General features: G+C 44.8%; 1 protein-coding gene across 5 annotated transcripts; it reads left to right on the forward strand.

Annotated features, from left to right (window-relative positions):
• Positions 1-109: 109 nt before the first annotated feature.
• Spring1 (SREBF pathway regulator in golgi 1) lies at positions 110-25566 on the forward strand. Of its 5 annotated transcripts, none has more exons than XM_046446232.2 (5): positions 110-326; positions 12372-12528; positions 15911-16062; positions 16390-16503; positions 17373-24515. In XM_046446232.2, the coding sequence occupies exons 1-5, from the start codon at positions 135-137 to the stop codon at positions 17601-17603; spliced, it is 846 nt and encodes a 281-aa protein (XP_046302188.1). In that variant the 5' UTR covers positions 110-134; the 3' UTR covers positions 17604-24515. The 5 variants fall into 5 exon arrangements, with proteins under 5 accessions (XP_046302188.1, XP_046302193.1, XP_046302191.1 ...); XM_046446235.2 differs by lacking the exon at positions 17373-24515 and adding an exon at positions 24522-25566 and having other exon boundaries at positions 113-326; XM_046446236.2 differs by lacking the exon at positions 17373-24515 and adding an exon at positions 24522-25566 and having other exon boundaries at positions 137-390.
• Positions 25567-27111: the final 1545 nt, after the last annotated feature.

Genomic DNA, 27111 nt, shown 5'->3' on the forward strand with positions numbered 1-27111 from the left:
TCTCCTAGCTTCAGCCAATAGGAGGCCGTCTCTTCTCAGGAACCAATGACGAGACGTCCTTGAGGGGCCGACCGGTGACGCAAGCGGAGCGGAGGCGGGGCGTGGGCCGGGTCACGTGGTGCGACGTGCGCCGGATGCCGGGAGCTGGCTGGGCCGCGGACCGCGGGGCCGGGTTTGCGGCTAGGGGTCTGGCCGCCCGGTGTGTAGGGGCCATGCCGCCGGGTCCCCGGGCCTGCTTTGCTCCGCTCCCCGGCCGCCACGCCCCGCGTCCCAGCTGGGATGGTGAACCTGGCGGCCATGGTGTGGCGCCGGCTCCTGCGGAAGAGGTGGGTGCTGGCCCTGGTCTTCGGGCTCTCGCTGGTCTACTTCCTCAGCAGCACCCTAAAGCAGGTCAGTGCCCGCCCGCGCGTCCTCGCTCCCGGCCGCCGGGTTCCTGCGTCTCGGGGTCGCGAGAGGTGGGTGTCCCTGCCCCGGGTCTCCGGGCGGGCCAAGGATCTTGCCGGTTCCGCTGGTGCGGGGGCGGAAAGGCGGTGCTGGGCCGGGGCCGAGCGGGGACTCGAACCCGCCGCGGTGGGCCCTCCGGGGCGCCTGTGTCCTTGATTGGCACCTGGGTGCTCCTCACCTGGCAGTCCAGGCCTGCGGGGGGCGTGCCTTTTCCTCACCGGATTCCCAGCGGTCCAGGGAGAGGTGGGCGTCCCCGCTTTACAGCCAGGGAAACCGAGACACGAAGGGTAGGTGGTGGCCGGGCCAGGCAGTGGTCAGGTGCGAGGCCAGCGCTGGCGTGCCTGCTCTCGATTTAATCATGCGGCTGGGGGTTGCGTGCTGAGGCCACCTGGGTGACTGGACGGAACTCCTTTCTGTGCACGACTTGGTTAGGTGGAGGTTTCTTTTCATCCCCCTTTCGGTTTTTCTTCCACATGAGACTTTCTGGGGAGCAATGGCAGCGAGCATTAGTGGGAAATGTTACCCGGAGTTTGTTTAGAAGTCCAACTTGAGCTCTTGAGTTTCAAGGAAGGGTGAGCATATCCCAAGATGTGCCAGGGACATTCTTTTGGTGATGCGGTTGTCCTGATGTAGTTAAGAGCCTGTCTTTCCACTCTCAAAGGTCAAATTCATAAATTAGTACATAAATGCAAACTATGTTTTAGTGGATTGGCAAGGAAGCCAGGAATAGGGAAGATAGGGAATTGTATCCTGCCTCCCCCTTTAGAGAACAGAAATGTTGCAAGTCTCTTGTTGGCCGGGATGTGTGGTGACCGTGAACGGCTGGGCTTCTGTGACTTATGCTTTCTGGTACCTCTGGACACTTTCCAATCATGTGTTGCTTCTTCTCGGAACGGTTTGGACTTGTGAGTGTTGTGTGCCAGGACTTAGTCCTCTGGCTTCCTCTCTATCTGACCCAGGTGATCTCTAGCACCATTGTTTACCAGCTGTATGCCGATTTCCCAATTGATCACTCCAGTCTAGACCTGTCCAGAAAATCCCAGATTCTTCTGTGTAATGGCCTACTTTATTTTTTTTCCAAAAATTTTTGTGATAATCATAAATTTCACTTTTTAAGCCACTATTAAGTGTACAGTTTAGAGATAATAAATGTATTTGTCACGTGTAGTCTTTGCCACCATCCATCCCCATAATTTTCTTCATCATGTGAAAAAACAAACGACACCTGTAACAATAACATCTCAGTCCCTCTTTTTTTCTAGCCCCTGGCAGCCGCCATTCTACTTGACTGCTTTTCCTGATGGTAGTGTAGGCTTCTCACACTTGGCCAAAACAGAACTCTGGATTCTCTTCTGCCAGTGCTTGTTCCTCCCCAGTCTTCCCAGTCTCACAGAAAGGCATTACTATGCACCAGGTGGTCCAAGCTCAGACATTTCTTTTCTGACATTTCCTACATCCAGGATATTGGCTCTGCCTCTGCCATGTGACCTGAACCTGTTCATTTCTCCTAGTTGTCACTCTAGGTCAAGCATCTGTCATCTTTTGCCTGGACTATTGCAGTAGCCCACCAGGTCTCGGCTTCCTTTCTTGTCTCAGGATCTGTTCTGTACCCAGCAGCAGGGGTGATAATCTTTAAGAAGATCAGATCATGTTACTCTCCCATGTGTAATTTTGTGTGTTCCTGTTAACAGGCAGATAAAACCCCAGATTCCATTCTGGGGTTGTGTCATTGAATCTTTTCTGTCGTTTCGAGTCAGGCTAACTCTTCATACTTTGGTTACTTAGGCCATACATGGTGACCCAGTACTCCTTGCCCATAAGCTTTATTTATTAATTTTTTTTTGGTAGGAATCACCAATGGAACATTTGTTGTTCATTGTTTATCTGTCTTGCCTCACTCACTGTTTTCAAATGTAATTTCTTTGAGAATAAGGACCTCATGTGTCTTGTTCGGAGACCTTCCAGCCCCTGGAATACTGCCAGGCACTTGGTGAGAACCCAAATACTGGTTGAGCAAACAAGTGTCTTTATACTTGGGATGGCGTTTGTTTTCTTCTCAGGCTTGCATACTCCTGATTTTTCATGTCCTGTCTCAGATGCTGTTTCTTCCCTATAAACCTAAGTGTCTCAGGGCACCATCTTCTTTATTATTATTTTTTATTACAGTGTCTTTGTTTCTTACTTGTGATCTGTGACCATAAGTGGGTTTTGGGGGGTGGGAACAAAGGCAAGACTGAAGGCTTTGTAACTCTTGGTAGAATTTTTGCCTTGTAAATTTCTTTGGGTCTAATTTCTCAAAACATAAGAAGCCCTGATCTGTTGTCTGCCTCTGTTGAATCATTGCTGTGATCTGTCCTTTCTCCCATTAGGTGGCTGAACTCTGTAAAGAGGGCATTGAACCAAAGGCAGGGCTCGTTACCACATGATGGGGGCTCAGAGGACTTGTGAGTCTCGCTCCAGGCTGTGGCAGCAGAGTACCATGGACAGGGTGGCTTGAACAACACATCCTTGTCCTGGAGGCTGGGAAGTCCAAGGCTTCCACCTGTGCTGATGTATTCTGTGTTTGGTGGGGACCTCGTGTTGTGGAGAGCTCTGGCTCCTTCCTCGCCCAACAAGGCCATCAATCCCATCACAGCTGTTTCACCCTTGTGATCTCTCAGAGGCCCTCCTCTAAATATGGATGTCACTTCCCCTACTATCACATTGAGGACAAATACGTTAGCATAGGGCTTTGGGGGGAAGCATCCAATTCCTAGTACGGGGTGACTGCATGGATCAGCTGTTCATACGCTGGCCCTGGTGGCCTGTCAGATGCTGCTCCATCTTGCTTCCTCCTTAGTAACACAGACCTTGGAAGGGAGTACATAGGGCCATCCTGTCCGGTTATGTGGATATCGTAATGAGGTGGAGCGCACCTCCCCTGCAGTTTGATGTGTGAGAGATGGTGCTCACATTTTCATTTTATGTTGATAGGAGCAACACGTTGTATACACTCAGGCCACGGGGACTGCCTTTCTAGGAGCAACTAGTTGATGTCTTTTATCTGCACCATTTTTCATGTTTAAATCTTTGTTTTGGAATTTAATTTTGCATAGAATGTTATTTTGCCTTAAGTTCCCCTTACTACTGGAAAAGGTAAACATCATACTGGTGATTCTATAGCTCCCCTCCCTATTGTGCCTTATATTCTTTGACCATTTTACTCGAGGATGTCTTTCTTTCTACTTTGTAGGAATTCTGTGTAGCTGGGATTATTCCTTTGTGCAGGTGCAGGAATCTCATGCAGGGCTGCCTGGTTTTAAAGTTCACATTCTTAATTGATAACATTGTGACAGAACAGCTAATGTGCAGTATTTGCACAGTAGAGTTTAAAAATATATGAAATTTCAAATAAATCTCTTCTCTGGCTTCTTTTGAAAAATTAGGAGATTTGTTAGCTCTAGATCTACTGGCAACAGTCAGTCTGGAGAAATCGGAGCAGATCTGCACCCACAGATTGTGGGCTGTATCCTTTCCTCTAGGACGCTCACTGGCATGTCGTTTCCTGGCCTCCTGTGGCAGACATTGGCATCAGACAGCTGCTTTACCCTTGTGACCTCCCAGAGGCCCTCTAAATACGGATGTCACTTCCCCTGCTATCACATTGAGGATGAATACAGTAGCATGGGGATTTGGGGGGAAGCATCCAGTTCCTAATACGGGGTGACTGTATGGATCAGCTGTTCATAAGCTAGCCCCGGTGGCCTGTCAGATGCTGCTCCATCTTGCTTCCCCCTCAGTAACACAGGCCTTGGAAGGGAGTGCACCGGGCCATCCTGTCCGGTTATGTGGATGTACGTAATGAGGTGGAGCACACCTCCCCTGCATCAGGGGTGTTCACAAGCCGTAGCTCAGTCTTCACCTGGGCGCGGGTGGGATCGCCTCTCCTGCCCTCTTTGAAGGTAGCAGTGGCCTCATGGCTGGCTTTTATTCCTCCAGTATTAACTGTCCTTTCCAGGTGACGTTTGGTTACTGCTCCCCCCACCCCCCTGCTGCAGTGAGCCAGGAGTCTGCATGTTGAGGGGACCTTGCTGCCTGAGAAACAGGATGAGTAGAGCCCCTGACTCACCTGTGTGAGACTTGTACCATGAGCAAGAGGTGATCCTTCCTGTTGAGCCACTGAGGTTTAGACTTTAGAGAAACCTGGTCCAGCAGTTTCCAGAATGTGGTCTGTGGATGCTGGAGGGTTCCTGAGACGCTTTCAGGGGGCCTATAAGGTCAGAATCATTTTCAAAATAGCCCTAACATGCTTTTTTCACAGTGCTGACCCTTGAATTGATGGAGCAAAAGGAATGGTAGGTAAAACTGGTATCTGAGCCCGATCACAGCCGTGGCGCCACATTGTCCTAGTAGCTGTGGCATTCCTCACTGTCATGCCTGTGTTTGAGAGCCTTATTTCCCCCAAGACTACACAGTGAGCATGATGAGTTTTGCTGATCGTTGATCAGTCTTGCTCTTCAGTACCTGTTGTTCTGCCTGACAAGAAGGGAGATTCCCTCGCCCACCTGTCCTCTGCGGCTAAAGTGTGGCTGTTTGAAGGAGGGTACTTGGCGACTGAGTTGTGAGCTGAACTAGTTATTGTTTTCAGGGAACACCATTTTCACCTGAAACAATGAGCGGTACACTGTAGTTATTCAGATGGGGTATTTGATAGACAGTTTCTTGAAAACCAATAAAGTGAGCCTGTTACTTCACAGAAAACATCTGACGTTATTTGTTGCCAAAGATAAAATTCAAACTTTCAAGTGAAAATTAGAATTTTGGGAAACATGTTTGTGCCATCCTGAGCTTGATGACTTCCTAACACTTAAGGAACTATTCCATTTGGTCACTGGTGATATTAACAAATGTGACCTTTTTGATATGTATACGAAAATGTTGTCAGCATTTGGAAGATCTGCATAAGATCTGTTCGAGTGCAAGAGAAACTCGTGGATTTTAACAGTGCATGAAAAGTTCACAGGCACGGTTTCAAAGTCCATATTATACAGAACTGTTTTTTGGCAACGGTTTTACTGAGATATAATTCACGTTTATATGATTATATAACTCATTTTTAAAGTGTACAGCTCAGTGTATTTAGTGAATTCACAGTTGGGAAGCCGCCACAGTCATATTTTAGAAACTTTCATAATTTTTCTGTCCTTCCCTCTCAGCTTTAAACAATCACTGAGGGGAGGGGAGGGGAGGGGATGGGGGATAGTAGAGGATAGGAAGGGCAGCAGAATACAACAGACACTAGTATGGCAGTATGTAAAAAAGTGGATGTGTAACCGATGTGAATCTGCAATATGTATACGGGGTAAAAATGGGAGTTCATAATCTGCTTGAATCAAATATATGAAATATGATATGTCAAGAGCTTTGTAATGTTTTGAACAACTAATAATAATAAAAAAATAAAAATAAAAAAAATAAAAATTTAGGAAAGGAAAATACATCCTTTCAAAACCCACGACGTGTAGTCAAAGGATGTACTCTGAGAAAAATGTGTGGCCTTAAAATGACATTAGTATTTCTGCAAAGAACCTGACACTCTGTTTCCGTTTTACATGTATCACGTTAAGATTCCGTGATCCTTTGTGACATCAGAGAGGTGGCTACTTTCTAGCTATGATCAAAGTGGGTCAATCCCTCAGAAAAAAAAAAAAGAAAGTAATTGGAAGTTATTATTTTTATTTCCTATTAAGTCTATACATTATTTTAAATTACTTTGAGTCTATGTCTACATGGGCATATATTCACTAAATCAAGTACCTTTATTTAGAAATGTTCTGACAACAAGAAAATTTATTTAAGTTGGAAACAAAAAATACTTCCACTGTAGATGTAGTTAATTTGATCATCTGTGGGGAAATAAATGTTTTTTTTATTTGAGTTGAGCTACAAATATTTTTGCTGAAAGTTTTCAGAAACATACGCATCCATTTTTTAAAATATTGTCTCAAGGAAGTATCCAATGTCATTTATGCTATTATGTAATGTTTACAGTTTATAACAGAAAATAATATCAAATTTTTTTCTGTTTTAAAATAAATGATAATAATAATAAAAAAAAATAAACAATCACTGACCTGCTTTCTACTTCTATAGATTTGCCTATTCTGGATTTTTCTTATAAATGGAATCTTAACGTGGTCATTTGTGACTGGCTTCTTGCAGTTGACCTTCATCTGTGTTGTGGTATGGATCAGAACTTCATTTTTATGCCTGACTAGTCCATTGTAAGCATCTGTTGAATTTTATCCATTCATTGCTGGTGGCGTTTTGGGCTGTTATGAACAGTGCTCCTATGAGCGTCCATTGACAAGTTCTTGTGGGGCATGTTTTTGTTTCTGTAGGGTACACAGCTGGGAGTGGAACTGTTGGTCAGATGGTAACCCAGTGTTTAACTTTTTGGGGAACTGCATGGCTGTTCTCCAACAAACCGGATAAAACTTCAGGTTTTGATGCCAAGCATGGCATAGGATCATCCACAATCATCTGTAAAAGTTGCCAGGCTCCCCTGCCCTTCCAGCCACACCACGGGTAGTTTTTCTGCCTGCGCTTCAGCCCGGACTGCAGATTGCAGCACATTGACTGCAGAGGCAGAGGAGAGACTCCAGCACCCCACTTACGCCAGGCGTTAGTCACAGTGTGTAAAAATATTGCCCCTCTTCTCATTTGTTTTTCTTGAAAAACTTTTTTCCTCCCCAAATGTGTTAACATGCCATGAGTTATTTTTATTTTTAAATGAATTAACAGTTGGCTTAATGTAAATATGTTAAGAAAGTTTAATTTTTGGTATGATCAAACACCAGGAGCCACAACTCACAGAAGCCCACATATTGGGATCCTGGGTAATTTTTCCAAGCATATTAAGGGCCAGGACCAGAACTTTGAGCAGTTCTGCCCTAGGCCACCTTGGCTGCTGCTCTCCTGCCTGCCTTGGCCTGTGCACCCTGGTGCTGTGACCAACTTCAACTGGCGTCTGCCAGTCTGCGGGAATGTCCCTGGAAGCCAGTGTGCTCCCCTCACCTGGCTGCCCTCTCCAGGTTCTCCATCTGCAAAATGGAGCTGGAGAGCTGGAGTTCGGGGCTGGGGGAGGAAAGTGTTTGCCATTAATTGAGAAGAAGCCTGGAGACTGGGAGCTCTGCGGGATCCTCTGCTTTGCTTGGGGAGATGGGAGACGGCAGATGCAGCAGGGCGGTGCTTGGTCCAGAGGTAGTCATTAGCTTCTGCTTCTTGGATCCCTCTTTTCTTTGGTTTTCATGTTAATTAATGCTTTGGGGGATAATTTAAGTTTTTATAGATGGGAACATAGGAGAAACTAGTGAGGGATGTCATTGGGGCACAGGGTTGGGGGTGGCAAGTGGTGCCAGGTAACTTGGCATGTTCTTTAACAAAGTTTTCCTAAGCACCACTGTGCCCCTCTGGGCATGTGCTGTGGTGTGTTGGAGATGGCGCACATTGGAGAAGGCACATGGGCAGGCAGATGTCATGGGCTGGGAGGAGGAAAGACAGGAAGTCAAAGGGTGAGAGATGATGACTCCAGGGCTTTGGGCCTGAGGTCAGGGAATCCCAGTGCTGGCCAGAGGGTCCTCAGGTCCTCTCAGGCAGTGTTCCCTGCTCCTACAGTTCAAGGGGCTATTTGCCTAGCTCCTTGAAAACACATTAACATCTTTGGCTTTAAAGCAGTTAGGTCTGTGAATTGGAGCCATCTTAGATGCTATCTGAAGTGAAGTGCAGTAAATCCTAAGATTGTGTTGGTTATCTGGCTTTTGTTTTGCATTTTCACTGATCACCAAGATACACATGTCTTCTAGAAAGTTTGTAAAGGGCCTCACAGGCCAGCAGAGGGAACAGTTACCGGTAATCTCACCAACCAGAGGGGTCCCCTATTTATTTTCTTCCTGTCATTTTTCATACTTTCTCTGTGTGTAATTGAAGCCTACTGTTTCTTCACAGCATATAAGCATTTTCTTCATCTTGAAAAGCTCTTTTAAATTTTTTATAACTTTGATTTTTCATTATTGCAATTCCCAAATATTAGGCATTTGGGAAGTTCTTCGGCTTTCCTCCTTCCCAGTTTCCAGACACTCAGGCAGATCTCTTAATGGCAAAAGTGCCTTGTGTTTAAGTGCTTTCTCACCCACGTGGGACACCATTTCATTTGACCTTTATAACAACCCCTGAAACATGCCCAGCACAGTTATTAATACACCTTTTGAAAATTCAAGGCAAAGTGACACTCATTAGCAATGAAGACATTTCTGCACTCCTTACAATTCTAAAAGAAAGTTCTCGTGTGTCTTTGTTCCTACCCTTTCTTTGGTGCCCTGGTGTACCACGGGACATCTTCATCCTGTCTGCAGTGGTCTGTTGCACTGATTTGGTGCAGATCTCCTTGCCAGCAGCTTCAAGGAGGTTTTGGAGACTGGAGCACCTGGTCACCTTTGTCCCTGTAGCCTTTGTACTTTGTAGAAGTTCCATACATTTGACTGAATCTTGAATGAAAAAAATACACATATTTGGTGAAGAGCTTCAAGCTGAGACCACCCGTAGGGTTGGGGAACAGTTTGAGAAAAGTTTAAGCTCCCATCTGAAGGAAGAAAGTCCTCAGTGCTCCTTCCCCCTGCCCTTTGCAAGACTGTGCCATCAGAAAAGGAACTGGGGCCAGGTCATTACCTTATGCCATCTCTGCCCTCCCCACACAATTCTTTGGCAGGGTCTTGAATATTCATGTTTGAAAACAAGTTCAAGCGCTGGGAGAATTGCTTTCCTGTTTACCAGGAATATTGTTCTGTGGCAGAGAGCCTTCTGAGATCACTTGGCCATGAACTCTTGTTTCTTTCAAGACAAATAACAGGATAGCTTGGGAATAATGTTAAGGACACTTTTAACCTTGTCGTAACAGCCAGTTTACTGCACTCTGACTGGCCCCTTAATAGTCTTTATAGCTATTAATTTATCCAGGGTGGCATTTGCAGCTCAGGTTAATGTGCACACAGCTTGATGATGCAGTTAGCTCGTGTGTCCCAGTAGAGCAGCGGGGTGTGAATTCACAGGTAGTTAAGCAGGATGCTCCTAAATGATTTGTCCCAGTTCCCAAGACTCCTGCACTTCGCTCCTCATCTCCCACTGACCAGCAAATACACCTGTTCTTGTACATCCTGCCAAGTGCAGGCTGGTGCCACTTTTTCCTGTTAAAACAAAAAAGCCACCTTGAAAGACCATTTACATAGTAAATTAAAGAACAAAACTGGTCCTGGTGGGGTTGTGGCCAAATCATAATTAGTGGCATTTAAATGCTGGTGGTATCGCACACGGTAGATAGAATTTTTGGAGTTATTCAGCATCGCATGGCATTTACTACTAAAAATTATTCAACAGTTTTTTAAATCCTCACATTTTATTGAGAGCCATCTAGGATAGCAAAATCCCTGGGTATTCTCATGTTAGTCTACGAGGATGTGTTTACTCAGGGCACATCAGCATGATGGCGTTATATAGACTTGAAAATGAGATGATCAGAGATCCTGTAGGTGCTTGGAAATGTTTTACTATCCAATTAGTGTCAAGAAGAGCTGAATGCAAAGCACCCTAATTTGTGACATCAAGTGGGTTTAGAGGCCAGAAGTTCATGTACAGATACAGATGGGGTTTTATTTGTGTGATGGGATCATGGGTAATTTCTGTCTTTAATGTTGATAATTATTTTTAAAAACACCTTTTAGGGCTGGGGATGTGGCTTAAGCGGTAGCGTGCTTGCCTGGGATGCGCGGGGCGCTGGGTTCCATCCTCAGCACCACATAAAAATAAAATAAAGATATTGTGTCCACTGAAAACTAAAAAATAAATATTAAAAAAAATTTCTCTCTCTCTCTCTCTCTCTCTCTCTCTCTCTCTCTCTCTCAAACAAAAACAAAAACACCCACCTTTTAGTCTGAAATAATTACAGGTGTACAGAAAAGTCACCAGGCAGTGTAGTTCCTGCAGGACCTTCCCTTCGTTTCTCCTGTTATTCACAAACACGTCTTAAATTAAAAATAAGATTATTCCAAAAATGATTAAAGATAATTTTAAGAATCACAATCTCCTTCCATGGCAATAATTGGGAGTAGACTTTCTAAGCTTTTCTCAGTTCTTACCAACCTATATGTACATGTTGTAGTTGTTATCAGAATATAATGTGTGACACGGTGCACACTATTTTCAACTTGCTTTCTCTCTTAATATACTGTAGACACTCAGTGCTCTGCACCCTGTTAAAATCATCTGGGACTTTTAAGAACACTGATACCCAGTTCTCATCCACAGAGGTGTTTTCCTCATCTATTGGTAGACTCAAGAGTCAGAATTCATTTTAAGCTGTACATAATTGAATGTGGGAATCCGGGTGAAGACCTACTCTAGACATCTGTCAGTCCATTGCAGCCTGTTGTAAGACCACGTCTGTACTAGTACTCAGTTCTTCTCTGTTGAGCTTCTAGGTTTTTCTACCTTTTAAACAATGTAAGTACCCCAGTGCATCCTTACACATTGGCATTGTCTATAGGGTGGCCTTCAAAAAAGGGTTTGCTGGGCCAAGTTGTTAATATATATTTGTTTTAAATGTTAATGGCTCTTCCCAGATTAGTTTTCTAAATAAATTTTAATAATTACAAAGGTGTTTCTCATTTTTTAAAAACTATGTAAGTTTTGCCATCAGATTTTTAAAAATATTTTTTTCAGATGTTGATGGACCTTTATTTTTTTACAGCTGTGCTGAGAATCGAACCCAGTGCCTCACACATGCTAGGCAAGCGCCCTACCGCTCAGCCCCAGCCCCAGCCCCAGCCCTTGCCATCAGATTTTCAAAGTTAATCCTTTTTGCTTAAAAAGTGACAAAAGACAGGTCTGTTTTCTTTGGCGATGTGGAGATTGAACCGGGGGCTTCTCACATGCTAGGCCAGCACTCTAACACTAACCACATCCCCAGCAGACCCCTTCCTTTTTAAAGAAAAGATCGAGAAGCTCCTCCTGTCTCCGCTTCTCACACAGCTGGGCTCACCAGCGGGCACCCTGCCACAACAGATCAATCTCAGTGGTTCAAGCCACCGAACTCTGTTTGAACGGTGAATGTTTAAAGAACATAAAGACCTTCAGGAGAGAGTCTTTTGCAGTGGTTTGTCCCCTGCTTGGCAGGCTTTCTGGCACTTGAGCACCTTCCTCCTCAATCTCTTTAATGGCACAGAAAAGGTGATTTAGAAAACTCCCCGCCCAGCATGGCTTCAGGGCTAGGAGACAGGGGGTCAACTCTTGCTCAGGCAGCTCCTCCTCTGGTCTGCTGTAGAGGTGCTGTGGGTTACATTCTCAGGATTCCCACACAGTGAACTCCCGAGATGACCGCTTCATCTTACCCTCTGTCGGCCCCAACTCAGTTTCCCCATACTGTGTCTCTGAAATACCCTCACTGCAAATGAAAGCGACCTGTGCTCCAGATGTGTCTGCTATGCCTGAGGTGACAGTCACAAAAATGTTTCCTTTTCTGTTTACGCTAAAGTATTCAAATTTTGCATTCTATTCCACATGTTTTTTTTTAATATGAAAAAATTCAAAATGACAGGCCATCAGAAAGAAAAAGTTCAAAGCTTTTTCCCTGCAAATGAACACTTCTGCACATTTGTCATGTGCACGTCATTCTGGGACCTTGCAGGTAAACTTGCCAGGTACAGGCAAAAAAAACCTTACGATTTTTTTCCTACAATTCTATTTTATGACCCTTCTCGGATGTTGTTTCTACCAGCAGAGTACAGGTTCCTGGGGGGCAAGCTTCTTATGATGTCCTCTTGCTGCAGTCTCTATGAAAAATTGGTGAGATCACAAGGAAAGATACTTTAACCTTTCCATTGATGGTCTCTTTGCAGGAGGAGAGGGCAGTGAGAGATCGGAATCTCCTCCAGGTTCAGGACCACGACCAACCCATTCCATGGAAGGTACAGTTCAACTTGGGCAATAGCAGCCGGCCAAGCAATCAGTGCCGGAACTCCATTCAAGGGAAGCACCTCATCACGGACGACCTGGGTAAGGCCGGCTCCGCGCCCTATCTTGGCAGCCAGGATGCAACGTGCTGGTGGGGCCCTTGGTGGGGTTGGTCTCAGCAGGCGTTCCTCTGCAGCGCGTCTCCCTGCGTGCTCATTTCATTTCTGTCATGCCCTGCTCACCATTTCTGTTCAGTGTCAGAGAAGCCTGCCTTGGTGGTTCTCCCTCCTCCTAACAGTTGCTGTGTCTGCAGCCTCCAGTGTCAGCACTTAATTGTCCATCAGTCCCTGGGCCACTTCTGCCAGTCTCTCTCCAGCTCACGTATTTTCAGCTCTTGACAACCTTTTCCTCCATCTTGATGGTGAACTCTGTAAAGTGAGAGTTCAGTTTAAAAATCCTTGGTAGCCTGAGTGAATCCACCTACTGTTGACGCTCAGGAAATGTGGTTGTTGATAGACTGACTGGTCAGTTTCAAATGAATCATACTCAAAGTGTGTTCCTCTTAGAAATTGAGGGATATTTTCTTGCTTCTATTTAAGCTATAAGAAAAGAGATTTCTTTGGGGCGAGGCAGCCAGACCAGACACCTGCTAGAGCTCATCCCCCTTGAAGCCTGCTTGCCCTTCCCAGAGGCCTGCTGTTGCTCAGCCTGCACTGACTGAGCTCCTCCAAGTGCTGGGCACTGGGCATCAAGTGTGGATGTCTTGCATTTTTTTTTGTTTTTGTAGCAGACCTGTGAAGATAGGTATTGCCAGCCTCATTTTGTAGGTGAAGAGAGAGGCACCAGGGCTTAAGTGCTTGCCCAGGATTGCTAAGGACCTTCATAAACCATAAGTGCAATACTATTATCACATCAGAAAAAGTGCTAACGGTATCCAGACAGTGCTCAAAGTTCCCTGATGCTTTGTAGGTTTTTTTTTTTTCTTAATTAGTGGTTTGTAAATAACATGGTTTCCTTGTTTGTTTGCAAACAAATTTTACCATTTAAGAGTCTCAGGATAGATGGTTTGTGAACAGGACAGTATTGGAATTGTGACAGGTGAACCTTTAGTAGAGTCTTCATCTACACATGATGAGGCCAAAGTAAATGAAGACGTTATTGCTTTAAAAAACATTTAGAGACCCTGCAAAATAAAAATAAATAAATAAAACTTTCTCAAAAAGATCCCAAAGTCATGAAACCAGAGATGATATTATTTGGAAATGAGGTGGGTCAGAGGAAAACTGCCTACCTAAGATAAGAGAGCTGAAAATTTTGAACAAAAATATACTTGCAAATCAGCAGTGGTAGCAGTGACAAGCTCTTCTTAAGGTCACATTGAAAAAGCAAATATTGCAAAAGTCTTTTTTTTTTAATAGTAAAGTTGAGCAAAGGGAGTTAGTTAACTGACAGAGATAGTGCAGCTGGTTAGGACTGGGATCAGATGCCTTGACATGGTGGAGTTCGGGGCTTACTTCAAATTTAGAAGACCTGACATCTTATGCCTTGACTTTCGAATTTAGCATTGAGTTATAAACACAATTGTCATTTTCTTTGATTGTAGCTAGCAAAAGAATACTTTTTTTTTCTGATTAATGTACGTGAGACAGAGACTCACAGACTCTTTAAAAAGTTCCAAGAATCAACTCATCAATTGGTGAAAATCCAAGAGTCATAGGTTTTTATTTCACTTCCGTGAATGTGGGAGAAGTGACTTAAGAAATAAAGAAAGCTCACAGCACTCACGCCTTTCAGCAAGCAGATGCCACCACGAATATTGCCTGGGTAACATGTCATTAAATAAGACAACCAATTAGAACTGCAGACTTATCAAAGGTTGGAAGTTAATTTCCCAGGCAGTGCAATGCATTTCGAGGTTGTGATCTCACCCGTCTCCTTGTTGGAAATAACATTTGCATGAGTAGCCCATGGTATAGAGCAAGAGGTCTTGAGAACTTGATGAACTTTCCAGAAATGAGACCTGCAGATTCCAGGCTTAATGCTGGACAGTGGCACTGGAAACAAAAAGAAGGCCTGAAATACTGACCCAGTGTGGAAAAGGAAATGGCAGAAAGCTAACTGGACAAATAGCCTTTCGGTCACATAATATTTAGATCTTCCTGGCACAGAGTTGTTTATAGTTATCACTTGGGGCAGAATTTCAAGAAAAGTGCTGACTTACTTGGATTGTTTGTTTGTTTGAATTCTCTATAAAGAAAATAAGTAGGAATAGTTGGGGGAAACTCCCAGAAACATTTACTATGCCTTTAGAATCATCCTCTCCTAACCTAGGAGACGGAATAACAGTTACACAACAGCAAAGGGTACCAGTTTCCCAGGTAACTAGGTCTGTTCTCCTGAGGCCTCAGTTTCTCAGGTGTTGAGCAAAGGCCCCCTTGGTCCCTTCTGTTGTCCTTATTCCACAGGTGCCTCCTGCTTCTGCCTAGGCTTTGTTTTCCAGTGTAGCTTCTGAAAACAACCTGCGCTACAACGAGTCTCATTCTCTGAGGACCAAGGAGCTGGGGCATTTGAGTGGAGTGATGCTGGGAGCAGCTGCTCTGCACCTGTGGACCCGTGCACGCACCTGTGGGCCTGAACGTGCACCTGGGAGTATCTTAAGAGCCCAGTGGTGGCCCTCATGGAAGCCTTCTGACATTTTTCTGTCCCACTCCTAGAAGGATGTGGAGAAATGTCTGTGTCAAAGCTCTGAACAAGAAATCAGTTTCTGTGGGGAGGTGGCATTAGGCATGAGGCCACTGGGCTGGAGGAGATGGCTGCATGTAGTTGAGTGGAGAGACTCAGGAGGAGGTTTTCTCTTCCTTGGGCATCGGGGGGCAGCGTCCCCTAACTCCAGGGTTAGCTGAGTCCCCAGTATTTCACGTGCAAAGAGCCTGAATCACTTTACAAAGGTGAAGTATGACTATTTCTACTTGGGAAATTCTCCAAATTACTAAATAAACAGCAAGCACTTAAAAGATGTTGTAGAGAGTGTTTTGTTGATATTTAAGTCTAGAAAGAACTTTTGTGAGTGAATGCCTTGGTTTTTCCTATTTTCAGATTTTTATTTGAAAAAGAGTATTCCCTGCACTGCAATAGAGGGAAAAAGGAAGGAAAAAAAGGGGACATTTTTCTTGAGGCAGATGAAAGACAGGTTGGCTTGCAGAGGTTAGAACAGCAAGTCGTGGGCGGTCTCCTGGTGTTGACGAGGTGCCCAGATGAAACACCTGGCTGTGGGCTGACAGGCATCGCAGTGTGGAGCCAGCCCCGGTGGAGAGCCCTACTTTCTGTTCACTCCCCCTCTGAGAAAGCCAGCCCTAGTCACTTGTCCGCATCTGGCGCCCCCATGCTGAGGCTGCCCCGTCGCCAGCTTCTGTCCTTGTGTCCGTCCTCACACTGCTCCGTGCTCACTGCTGGCTCCATGCTCAGACTCCTCTCTGACTTGCAGGGTACGTCTGTGAACGGAAGGATCTGCTGACCAATGGCTGCTGTGATGTCAGCGTCCCCAGCACAAAGCAGTACTGCTGCGATGGCTGCCTGGCCAACGGCTGCTGCAGCGCCTACGAGCACTGTGTGTCCTGCTGCCTGCAGCCCAACAAGGTAGAGCAGCTGCGGCTCCAGGCCTCCCTGTCTGTCATCCTTTATTTCAGGGTGACCATGAGGCTCTTCTGAGGTTCTGCTGATTATAGAACTTAGAAAGGAACTTTGTGGGATCAGAAATCACTGCTGTGCAGTAGGCTTTGCCTGCAGAGAGAGGAGCTGGTTCTCAGGGACTGAAGGCTCCCCTGCAGAAAGGCCCACTGTGTTGCTAATCAGAGGCCTAGTGAATAAGGAACTGGGCCCCCTCTGTCTCTATGTCAGCATCTCTTATTAACCTGTGCTTGCTCGCTGTGGAATTATTACAGGTACTGATTTTTGTTTCTGTAGCAACTTCTCCTGGAGCGCTTCCTCAACCGGGCAGCAGTGGCATTCCAGAACCTCTTCATGGCAGTGGAAGATCACTTTGAACTGTGCTTGGCTAAGTGCAGGACCTCTTCCCAGGTCAGGAGCCGCCATCTGTCCCGGGGGCGGGGGAGCGGTGAGAGTCTGCAGCTGGAGAAAACTAGCAAATGTACATGGGGCAGAGTGATGGTGGAGAAGGTTCATAGGAAGCCTTCCACACCGCGCTCTGTCTGGTGTAATGACAGTGTTTACAGTGTCAGCACCAGATGGACCCAAGTTGGGAAAAGTGAAGCCTTTATATTAGCTCAAGGCCTAGTCACCTTGCACATCTCCTGTCTGCTGGGCATGTTTGCGCTTTTTTAAAAAAAATATCTTTTATTGATTTTATTTTATTTTTTAAATACACGACAGCAGTGAAATGCATTACATTTCTTACTACACATATAGCACAATTTTTTGTATCTTGGTATATAAAATATGTTCATGCCAATTTATGCCTTTTCACATGTGCTTTGTGTTTTTTTTTGCATTGTAATTTTAATACACATATATACCACAATTTTTCATATCTTTGTTTGTATATAAAGTATATTGATATCCAATTTAAGTCTTCATACATGTACTTTGGATAATGATGTCCATCACATTCCACCATCCTTGCTAATCTCCTGCCCCCCCTTTCCTCCCACCCCTCTGCCCTATCTAGAATTCATCTAATCCTCCCATGCTCTCCCTCCCAACCCACTATGAGTCAACCTCCTTGTATCAGAGAAAACATTTGGCATTTGTTTTTTAGAGATTGGCTGAATTCACTTAGCTTTATCTTCTCCAACGCCATCCATTTATGTTTGCACTTTAAATGGAAGCATAAAATTGGTTTTTAAAGTCTGGGTGCAGTCTTCTTAGTCCAACTATTAAGAGAGATTTTTCTTCTTGTCTTTGAATGAAATTCAACTCCGGTTTTCCAGCAGTCCCTCCACTTTGGAGTGAGCAGTGATTTGTACGGTGACAGAGTTGTGGTTTGTTTTAGGATTCAAGGGGCCAGGGCAGGTAAGTGTTTGATACAGGAACACACCAGTCAGTTGTCAGGCTCTCAATGTGTATTGGTGTGCTTTGTTCTTTGGCTGTTAAATAGCGTGAGAAGCACGCTCACCTGTCCAAGAGTCACAGGAACAGCAAAGAGCAAAGCTTTACTTTAATGATGGTGTTGCAAGAGCCAGTGCCTGGTGCTCAGGGACCCCCAGGTTGAGTATAACCGGTGTTTTATCCCCTCTCCCACCTCCTCATTGGCGAGTACTCTGGGGTGCACAATCTTTCCCAAGTCACCTAGGTTTTTCCCGGTCCTATTGGGTTATTTAAAGGATTGTGTCTGTTAGTTGTCCCACCTCTCTGTTCTCTTGTAGTGGGACATTCCCCTTGGCTGAGTGCCTTTTGGCAATTTCACAGTTTATCTCTGTTGGTCAGGGCCAGGTGGGCCCCTTCCTTCTCACCTCCTGTTTGTCAGGGACTGTGAGTTTTGACACTTTGGTGTTAACTGCTTGTAACTTTCCATCCTGCTCCCCTGGCCAGCTTGCCTTTCCTGCATCCCAAGTCACTTTACATTTGAAGCTGAGCATGTTCTGAAAATGGACAGCCAGACTTTCTGTTTCTCACCAATCCCCCCTTTTTCTTTTTCCGTCTTTTGGTCTCGTTTTCATTTTTGTTCCTGTACCCTTTGGTATTGTCACCTATCTTAGTCATATTTACTTTTTGAGGTGGAAACCACCATGGAAATAGGTTCACCCCTTTTAGTAGTTCAGACAGCTGTCCCAGGCATCAGGAGCATTGGTAAATTCCTTTACAGATGGGTGGAAACTTGTCTTCTTTCTTGGTCGTGGCTAAAACCAAGTCATAAGGCTGGAAGTGGAAGTGACAACTTTTGAATCCTGGAGGAGGAGTCTGAGCAAGGAGTCCCTTTAACTTGAGTGATGATTAAGTACATTAATTAATTAATTAATACCAGCATATATTTTCTTAGAAATTGGCCTTTAGTTTCCATGGTAGAGAATTCTGTAGCTTTTTCCCAAGTAGGGGCGCTCATTAAGCAGCTCATAATAAATATTAGGGCTAGATAATCATACTACTACCACCAACAAACACAGAGTAAGTCACCTGTGTAGGAGGTTATAAAGACTTGTCCGTCTTAAATTGACTCAGAACAGACTTATGACTCAGGTAGAGCTGTGATATTCATCAAGCACTCTTGTGTAAAAACTCTTCCTTTATAACCTCTCAGTTTTACTTAATTTTGCAAGGACTGACACAAGTGTACATCTCTAGTTAACCATTGTCTTTTCTTAAAAATGTCGAAGCATGGTTGTGCTGGCAGGTATTTAAGACCAGTTGGTCAAAATTGACCTTGTTCTTATCTACTTTTAGAATCAGTTGAAATTCCAGAGACCATTCTTGGGAACATATGAAAAACCTCTTGGCTTCTTTGGTTTTCCTCTCCCAGTTGTACTATCTCCCAGGATGGCTCAGGATCTTGCTGACCACAGTTGGCTTCCCTTGGTAACATCAGGGCATTTCCCTTTCGAATGACCTTCCTCTTGGCAGAGTGTGCACTAAACGGCTTCCTGTTCTCCAGGGTCCTCTTGATCCCTCTGATCGGGAGAACAGGTGATCTTAGAGGGTTCTCATCATTCCTGGGTCTTGCTCATCTTAGACAGCAAGGGCCAAAATTTTTATTGATTGCCTTTTCCTGGGTCCTTTTACTTTCTTGACTTTGGTGTCCATATTTTTGGTTTTAAAAATTCATCAGGCCAGTTTCACCAGTCTTCAAGTGGGAGTGGTAGGTTTTAACTTACATGTCTATAATTTTAATTGGGGTCAGTATTAATACTGGAAGTTAGCCTTATAGCCTGTCTGTCCTGTAGGTAATGGTTTATCGTTTCAGATTAACTCCGGCTGTTCTAATAGAAGAAGTAGCTCTGCAAATACCAACAGGCAACAAGCACAAAAGGAAAATTTAAAAAAAAATTTTTTTAAAAAGAACAAAAACATTCAGTAAGCATAATAGCTTTGTACCAATAAATATCATTTCTATAATAACACTAATATCTTTTGTATCTATTTGCCTCCAGAAAGATCCATAAATTTATCAAAATCAATCATATATGAGATCCTTTACAATTTTACTTTAAAATTTTTAAGACGTTGTATATCTTTTATAATTCACCCAAACCTTTACTTAGTTTTGTATTATGTCTCTTGTTTATTTTGAGATTATGGTAATCTTTACAACAAAAATATGTTTTTTGATCTCAACTATTTTTTAATTATTGATTCTTTTTAGTTATATATGACAGAATCCATTTTGATGTAATTATACAAGCATGGAGCATATCTTGTTCTAATTCAGATCCCAGTACCTCTCCTTTCCCTTCCCTCTCCCCACCCCTGCTACCTTTCCTCTTATTGATTTCTGTCATTTACCCACATTTATTTTTAATTATTATTATTATTTTTTTTTGTGGTGCTGGGGATTGAACCCAAGGTCTTGTGCATGTGAGGAAAGCACTCTGACAACTAAGCTATGTCCCCATCCCATGGTTATGTTTTTTTAAATGAGTTTTTAAAGCTAGCCTTCTTGGAGTAATCCTAACATGAAGTAAGGTGAGAGGCAGAGCCTTCTCTCAGGTGAGGCAGGGTTCTTGACTAATCTTAGGTAAAGTGTCTTATTTCTGAAATTGATCTTGCCTCTTTCTTAAATATAATTTTACAGAGTTCTCATATGTTGTTTCCTGAGTCTATATGAGCATCAGTCAATGCACTATAATGTGACATCTAAAATATGGATCAAAGCAGAAGCTAAGAGAGCTTTTTCCTTTCTTTTTGAGGGAAAAGTGGTAAACTGCGTCTGTGTTCCACATTGTCAGCCTTTAAACAAGTTTAGACTCTCCTGATTATCTTCCAAAAGTACATTTAAATTTCTATCTTATTCTAAAAGGTAACAGAAAATTCTGTGTATAACTTATTGATAATGGGTTACCCATATCCAGTTCCAGAATACTAAATGACATAAATCTGAAGGAGACTATTGCTACAGACAATTTTAGTTTGGAGGACATAAGCTTGGTAAAGTGCTTTTCTAAGCTAGACTTAAATCTCTTTTACATTTAGAAAACACTGTTAATGATTAGAAATAGACTTCACCAAAGCAAACAGATATAAGTCAGGTTTTGAAATGGGAGCGTGACCCTTTTATATCAAATATAGTGTATAAAAGAGAACAGTTGTTTATTTAACCAGTTACAAAGTAATCATTTAAAAGACTTTAAAACTGGAACAAATTCTAATTCCTTTCAGACTTGCTTTCCTTTAGTAATAAAACCTAACAGACACAAATTCTCTTGATGGATAAGAACAACTCAATGTTTTAAACTTTGTTTCATATCTGTGCCTTTAAATTGACCTTAGAAAAGCCTTTAAATAATTTTTTCTGACTGGACTACTCATAGTCAACTTAATCACATGCATAAACTTTTAGAGACTTACCTTCCACAAACCTTTTGCAACTTAGACATTCTACAGCTTGTTTACATCCTTAGCTTTGTCCTTGCTTTCACATAGACTTCTGCACCAAAATACTACTTTATCATACAAAATACTTCTTGTTCAAAAACATACATTTCCATACCTGTAACTTTTTATATCCCTTCTTCCAGTTGTTGACTCTTTCCTAAATTTACATTCTGAAATTAGACAAATTTATGAGATTTCTGAATTCAGACAAATTAGTCCTTTTTTAATAAGATTAAATACTTTATTTACAATACTTTAATGAAAACATAGCTGAAACTTTTTGTATTCCCAACATATAGAATTACACCTATTAGAATCTTAACTCTTAGCAACCTTGCTAGGCCCAGAAGCAAAGCAACTTTAAGACTGTTTTTCCATTTCCCAACTTATAAAGACATTTAACAGACCCAAATATATGTCAACTTCTGGAATTCAAGAAGTCACCAGCACTTAAATTTAAACTTAGCAGTCGATGTTTTTAACTTTGCAAATTAATCAGACGTCTCCTCTAACAAACACATTCATAAATGTTGTCCCACTTAGATTGAATCTAATTTACCCATTTTTAACTTAGGTTACCCATAAAAAACAAGGTATCAGACAAGTCCAGTTAACACTTTAAATCAATTATTCCTGCCAAATAAAAATCCTTAAAGTAATGAACATTGCACTTTAAACATTTTATAGAAACTAATGTTTTCTTGATTGCCTGGCCAACTAGAAAAACGTCCAGGTTAGTAATTTCAAAGACCCTTCATTCTTACCAATGTAAATTGACCTATAGAAGTTAAAGTAGAGCCTGTCACAGATTTCTTAGTATGACCCCCGACATGGAAAGGGCATGTGCCATTGGGAACATGAGGAATGGACTCTGACAGCCATGGTGGACGCTGACATGAGCGGTCCAGCTGGCCACTCGTCCTCTACAGAACAGATTCACTCCCACCATCGCCACTGTATATTTTCCCTGCCTGGGACTTTTTAAGAATATTTTTTTAGTTGTCAGCGGACCTTTATTTTATTTATATGTAGTGCTAGAGATCAAACCCAGGGCCTCACACATGCTAGGCAAGCGCTGTACCACGGAGCCCCAGCCCCAGCCCCCACCCCCGTGCCTGGGACTTTTTAAGGGAGAAGATTTCTTTCCTTTTCTAGTGAACTTGAGAGTTAACTCAAGTACCTGGCGTCCATATAAAAATAGCACAAAAGAAAGGCAGAGTTGGAAACTCTGTCAGACAGAACAAGACTGGTCAGAACAGAACAGTAAAGAATGCGGGGTCCATGAGTGCTTAAAGTTCTTAAAGAAGATGGGTACAGGTGGGATCTTTCCACTTGCCTTCCCTTTCCCTGGGCCTAGAGTTTTTATTCCCCATTCTTACTAGGTTTCTGTAACCGAGTTTCACCTCGTGGACTCAACCTCCCAGAACCCGTGTGCTCAGCTCCCGTCACTGGGGATTCCTTGTGCTCCCTGGGCCACACATGTGCTCAGCCCCCTCAATGGAGTTTCCTGCATGAGCTGAGCTCAGTCAGTCTCCAGCCGTCTGGAACCACGAGTGGGGCTCTGCAAAGTGCCCAGGGTGTGTCTCAGTCACACATATTCAACCTCCGAAAATTCCCAACCACTGGAGCAGCACTCCTGGTCCAATTTCCTGCCTCAGCCAAGGAAACCCAGTGTTGCTCCCGCTGGTGGGCAATGGGATATCTGGGCAGAGCAGGCCACCCAAAGTTGGGTGGGACGCATCTCCTCCAGGACAAGCTCCCGGGTTGTAAGAGACATGCTCACCTGTCTAAGAGACACAGGATCAGCAAAGAGTGAGACTTTAATGATGGTCTTGCAAGATTCAGTGCCCACTCGGTGCTCAGGGACCCCCAGGTTGGGTAGGACCAGTATTTTATCCCCTCTCCCAGCTCCTCATTGGCTGTACTATCTTCCCCAAGTCACCTAGGTCTCACCCGCTCCTATTGGGTTATTTAAAGGAATGTGTCTTAGTTGTCCCACCTCCCTGTGTTCTCTTGTGGTGAAGTCTCCTGGGCTGAGTGGCTTTTGGCAATTTCACAGTTTATCTCTGTTGGTCAGGGCCAGGTGGGCCCCTTCCTTCTCACCTCCTGTTTGTCAGGGGCTGTGAGTTTTGACACTCTGGTGTTGACTGCTTGTAACTTTCCATCCTGCTCCCCTGGCCAGCTGCCTTTCCTGCATCCCAAGTCACTTTACATTTGAAGCTAAGTACTGTTCTGAAAGTGGACCACCGGGATTGTCTATTCCTCACACAGAGTGCACCTGTCACCGAGAGGTCTGAAGGCCCTTGGCTCTCCGCACTCTGCCCTCAGCTTTGAAATCGCCAGGTGTGCCACCAAGATTTCACTGGCTTCCCTGAGGTAGCAGCTCATTCACCATGCTCTGGAACTCTTGTGCCCTTCGCCAGGCTTCTGTGGCCCACCTTTTGATTTTATGCCCCTTCTGATGTCTCTGGTCTGCTCTGAGAGCACGGCAAGTGTTCCAGGGTGGAAGGAGCATTTGAGAGCATTAAAAGTTCCTGGTGGCCTTGTTTTGCCTGAGGAGCTTTCCGCTTGAGTGGACTTTAAAGAGGAGGGCTGGATGCAGGACTTTGATTCACATCGCTCTCATTCTGAGAAATGCAAGAAGAGGCCAAGCATTTTCTTTCCATAACTGATAAAACCCAGAAGTATTTCCAATCTTAAGTGAAGCTGTTACCGAAAGCTCAGTCTTTGTCCCTGATGCCAATTTAATAAGGAGGACACGGTTTTAGAAAAAGGAAAAGGAAGGTTCATATGCTAGCAAAGGAGAAGCACAAGGGACCGTCTCCTAGAGGCTGTGGTTCTGCGCGTCAGGGAGAGCAGAGGGTGTTTTAAAGAGGATTCAAAGCCTACATTCCAGGTGTGCCCAGTGTGGTGGATCCTAGGTGCCCTGATGATGTGGAGATTCACCCGTTAATTTGGGAGATAGTCACTTCCTGGATCTTCCTGTGGTGGGTGTGTGCTCAAAGACAGACAGCTAGGCCTAAGGTGCAGAAGAAAAGATAACCCTGTCTCCCCAATCCTGTTAGGGAGGGGAGAGGGAAAAGAGGGGGGGTGGAAATGTCCCTTTTAAAATGAGCTTCAGAGCAAGGAGGGCTATATTCATAAGTGAGGTGGACTACTGGTACAAAGCTACTCTGCTTTTTGAGTTTCATTTTATTATAAATGGCGATTTCCCAATTGCCTTTCAGTTCATTTTGATAACAACATCCCAACAAAGAGGAGGTTTGGCTGTATGGCTGTCAAGTTGGATTGATACCTACTTATATTGGATTAATACTTCAGTCGCTTCGGTCTTGGGCTACTTAATGAACCTGCCTAAAACTCAAGTTGCTTGTATGAAAACAAAGTTCTGAAAACTCAGTGCTGAGTTCCTTCCTTGTTCAGAGGGTCCTGGGAGCCTCCAGTCAGTCACCCTGGAGATGGCCTGGGCCGGCCTCCTGTGGGGAGAGCCTGCTGGCCGCCTGCTCCTGCCCATTCTGCCTCTCACCCTGTGTTTGTCCCCCTTTTGCCCACAGAGTGTGCAGCACGAGAACACCTATCGGGACCCCGTGGCCAAGTACTGCTACGGAGAGAGCCCGCCCGAGCTCTTCCCTGCGTGACGGCTGCTGCAGCCTGAGACACTGCTGGAGGACGCGCCACCCAGGGCCAGACTTAAATGTCCCAGCCAGTCCAGGGCAAGGAGACAAGGTGGCATGGGGACACTTTGACTGTGACCACTTCCTATGCTGTCCACGGGTGCTGCCCACCATCAGGCTGCACCTGGCAGAGCTCTTCTATGAAGCGGACTGGAACCTCGGGCTGGGCCCAGGCAGGAAAGAACCGCGGGCTGAGCTGGGGGTGGTGTCGGCCTCCCTGGAGACTCAGCTCGGCACCCACACAGGGGCCTGTGGCTTGTGTCCATCAGGCTCCAGGTGTTCACTTCCATTTTGATCTGGGCTCTTCTCGGTAAAATTATTTATTAGATTCCTTTGGAATACTGGGAAAACCATAGTGTTTTATGGAGGAAAATGCCTTACCATTCTAGTTGAATATATTCAAAGAAATTATTTTTGTTGTTGTCCTGGGTCCTAGAGTTTCACGAGTTAAATTGTCCCTTCATCCAGATAAGATGGCTTGTCCCTTGGAATGTGGATCTTCTCTCTAGGGAGTTATTTTTGGTTTTGACAATGTCTTCGAGAGTGGGTCTCAGATACAACGGAGGAACCATATCCTGGCTTTTAAAATCATGTGAACACTCCGAACTGACTGCTGCGTTCTAACCTCGGGCAGTGCTGCCAGCAGTGGCCCTGAGTGCCCCGGGCCCTGTTCTGGGTTTCCATGTGCCATCTGCCTTAGGACTGTTCCAGCCACGGTGGTGACGTGTCCAGAGGCGGTCCTTCTCCCTTCCTGCACCACTGTCGAAGGACTGGGATCTGCTCAGTGTGGCACAAGGGGGCCTTCTCCCCTCTCCTGTCACAGAAGCCCTGTGCTAGGCCATTCCTGGGCACACAGCTGTTTACTGTTTCAGCGTTTCTGTAGCAGGTATAAATGATTTTTGGAGAAGAAAACCCAACTTTCTGAGAGTGTTGTGAGAGTTTCTTTTTTTTAATTTATTTTTTATTTGTTCTTTTTAGTTAAACATGACTGTAGAAAGCATTTGAGAGTTTCTTACATTTGCCCTCAGTGAGAGATGTGTTTGGTTCTCACAGTTGAGAGTGCCACACACGCAGGTGGCTGGCGTGTCCTGAATCTGTGTGTTTAAAGTCAGTGTCTCTGACTCAAGGCCTGGAGTATTTGGTCTAATGGTAAAATCATCACGCTCCTTGAACATCCTGCCTGAGAGTTCAGGAGGCCTGTTAGCACACACCTCTTCCCGGCTGCTTCACTCACCCCAGCTTGGGCAAGGTCTTTTTGCCTTTTTTTTTAGCTGTTTGGGTTCATCTGGGAGCAGGTGCTAATGACCTGCTTCCAACAGTTTTTTTCCCAGTGGAGTGTTTTTTGGGGGCCATGTTCTCCTTCTAGATGTTTCTGCAGCATGTAGTGGTCATTTCTTTTTTTTTTAATATTTATTTTTTTGACAGACACAACATCCTTGTTTGTATGTGGTGCTGAGGATCGAACCCGGGCCGCATGCATGCCAGGCGAGCGCGCTACCGCTTGAGCCACATCCCCAGCCCTAGTGGTCATTTCTTTTAGCCCTCCACTGTATCTCTTACATTTATCTTCCCTAAGGGATCTTTGCTCCTCAGTGAGTTTTCCTGCAGGGTGAACTGCCAGCAGTTGTTTTTCAGTGTTAGATCCTAACAAATCGGTTCTGTTTGCATTGGACTTTTCCGATTCTCTGGGTTTCCCATGGTGCTGAAGCAAGCTCTGAGAGAACCGAGGCACACGTGAGCATCTTACCCCGCACCTTATGGCAGCTCCATGTGGAGTCTGAGGGCCAGTCTTCCCTTGGTTGCCTCTGGTGGCAGCCTGTCCTTCGTGCTCAGTGTGCTGTGGAGCAGTGGACAGCTGCATCAGAGGCCGGCCTGTGCCCACCCGCCAGTCCTCCCCAACTTTGCACTAAACAGCACCTCTTCGTGTTACTGCTGTCACACAGATGCTGCAGCCATCAGTAGGACTTGTGCTTCCGCCTCGTGGATGAGGAAATAAGGTGAAATGACCTTGAGTCCCCACTGAGACTTCATGCTGACCCACACCGGAGCTCATCTCTGGTTCTGGTCCTGTGTGCTTCCCAGCACCCCTGCCAGCTCCAGGGCTGACCAAGCTCGCCATCTGCCCCCAGAGCCTGTGGCTTTCAGTTGTCCAGGCCAGAGGAGGAAGTGGTGGCTCCCATGTCCACATTAGGTTGGTAGCTCAAAGGTCATTTTCATTTAGATGAGGAGTATGATTTTTTGTGCTTAAAAATCAGTTGAGGGGTGTGCACTGTTTTGGAGATTGACAGCAGGCGCAGGGTGAGCCGCAGCGGAGCACCTGGCGTGGCCCAGGCTCTTGGCCCGGCTCGCACTGCTCCTCTGCTTTGCTCATGGTTTCTTGGAATAAGGCTTCTCACACAGGGACCTTGTCTTAGCTGCGTGTGTCCAGAGCCTAGCAGAGCACATGATACATGTTGGCAGTTTAGGAAAA

Source organism: Marmota monax, unplaced genomic scaffold (genome assembly GCF_021218885.2).
Source record: "Marmota monax isolate L192 unplaced genomic scaffold, Marmota_monax_Labrador192_F-V1.1 WCK01_AAM20220418_F8-fsc00092, whole genome shotgun sequence".
NCBI lineage: Eukaryota > Metazoa > Chordata > Mammalia > Rodentia > Sciuridae > Marmota > Marmota monax.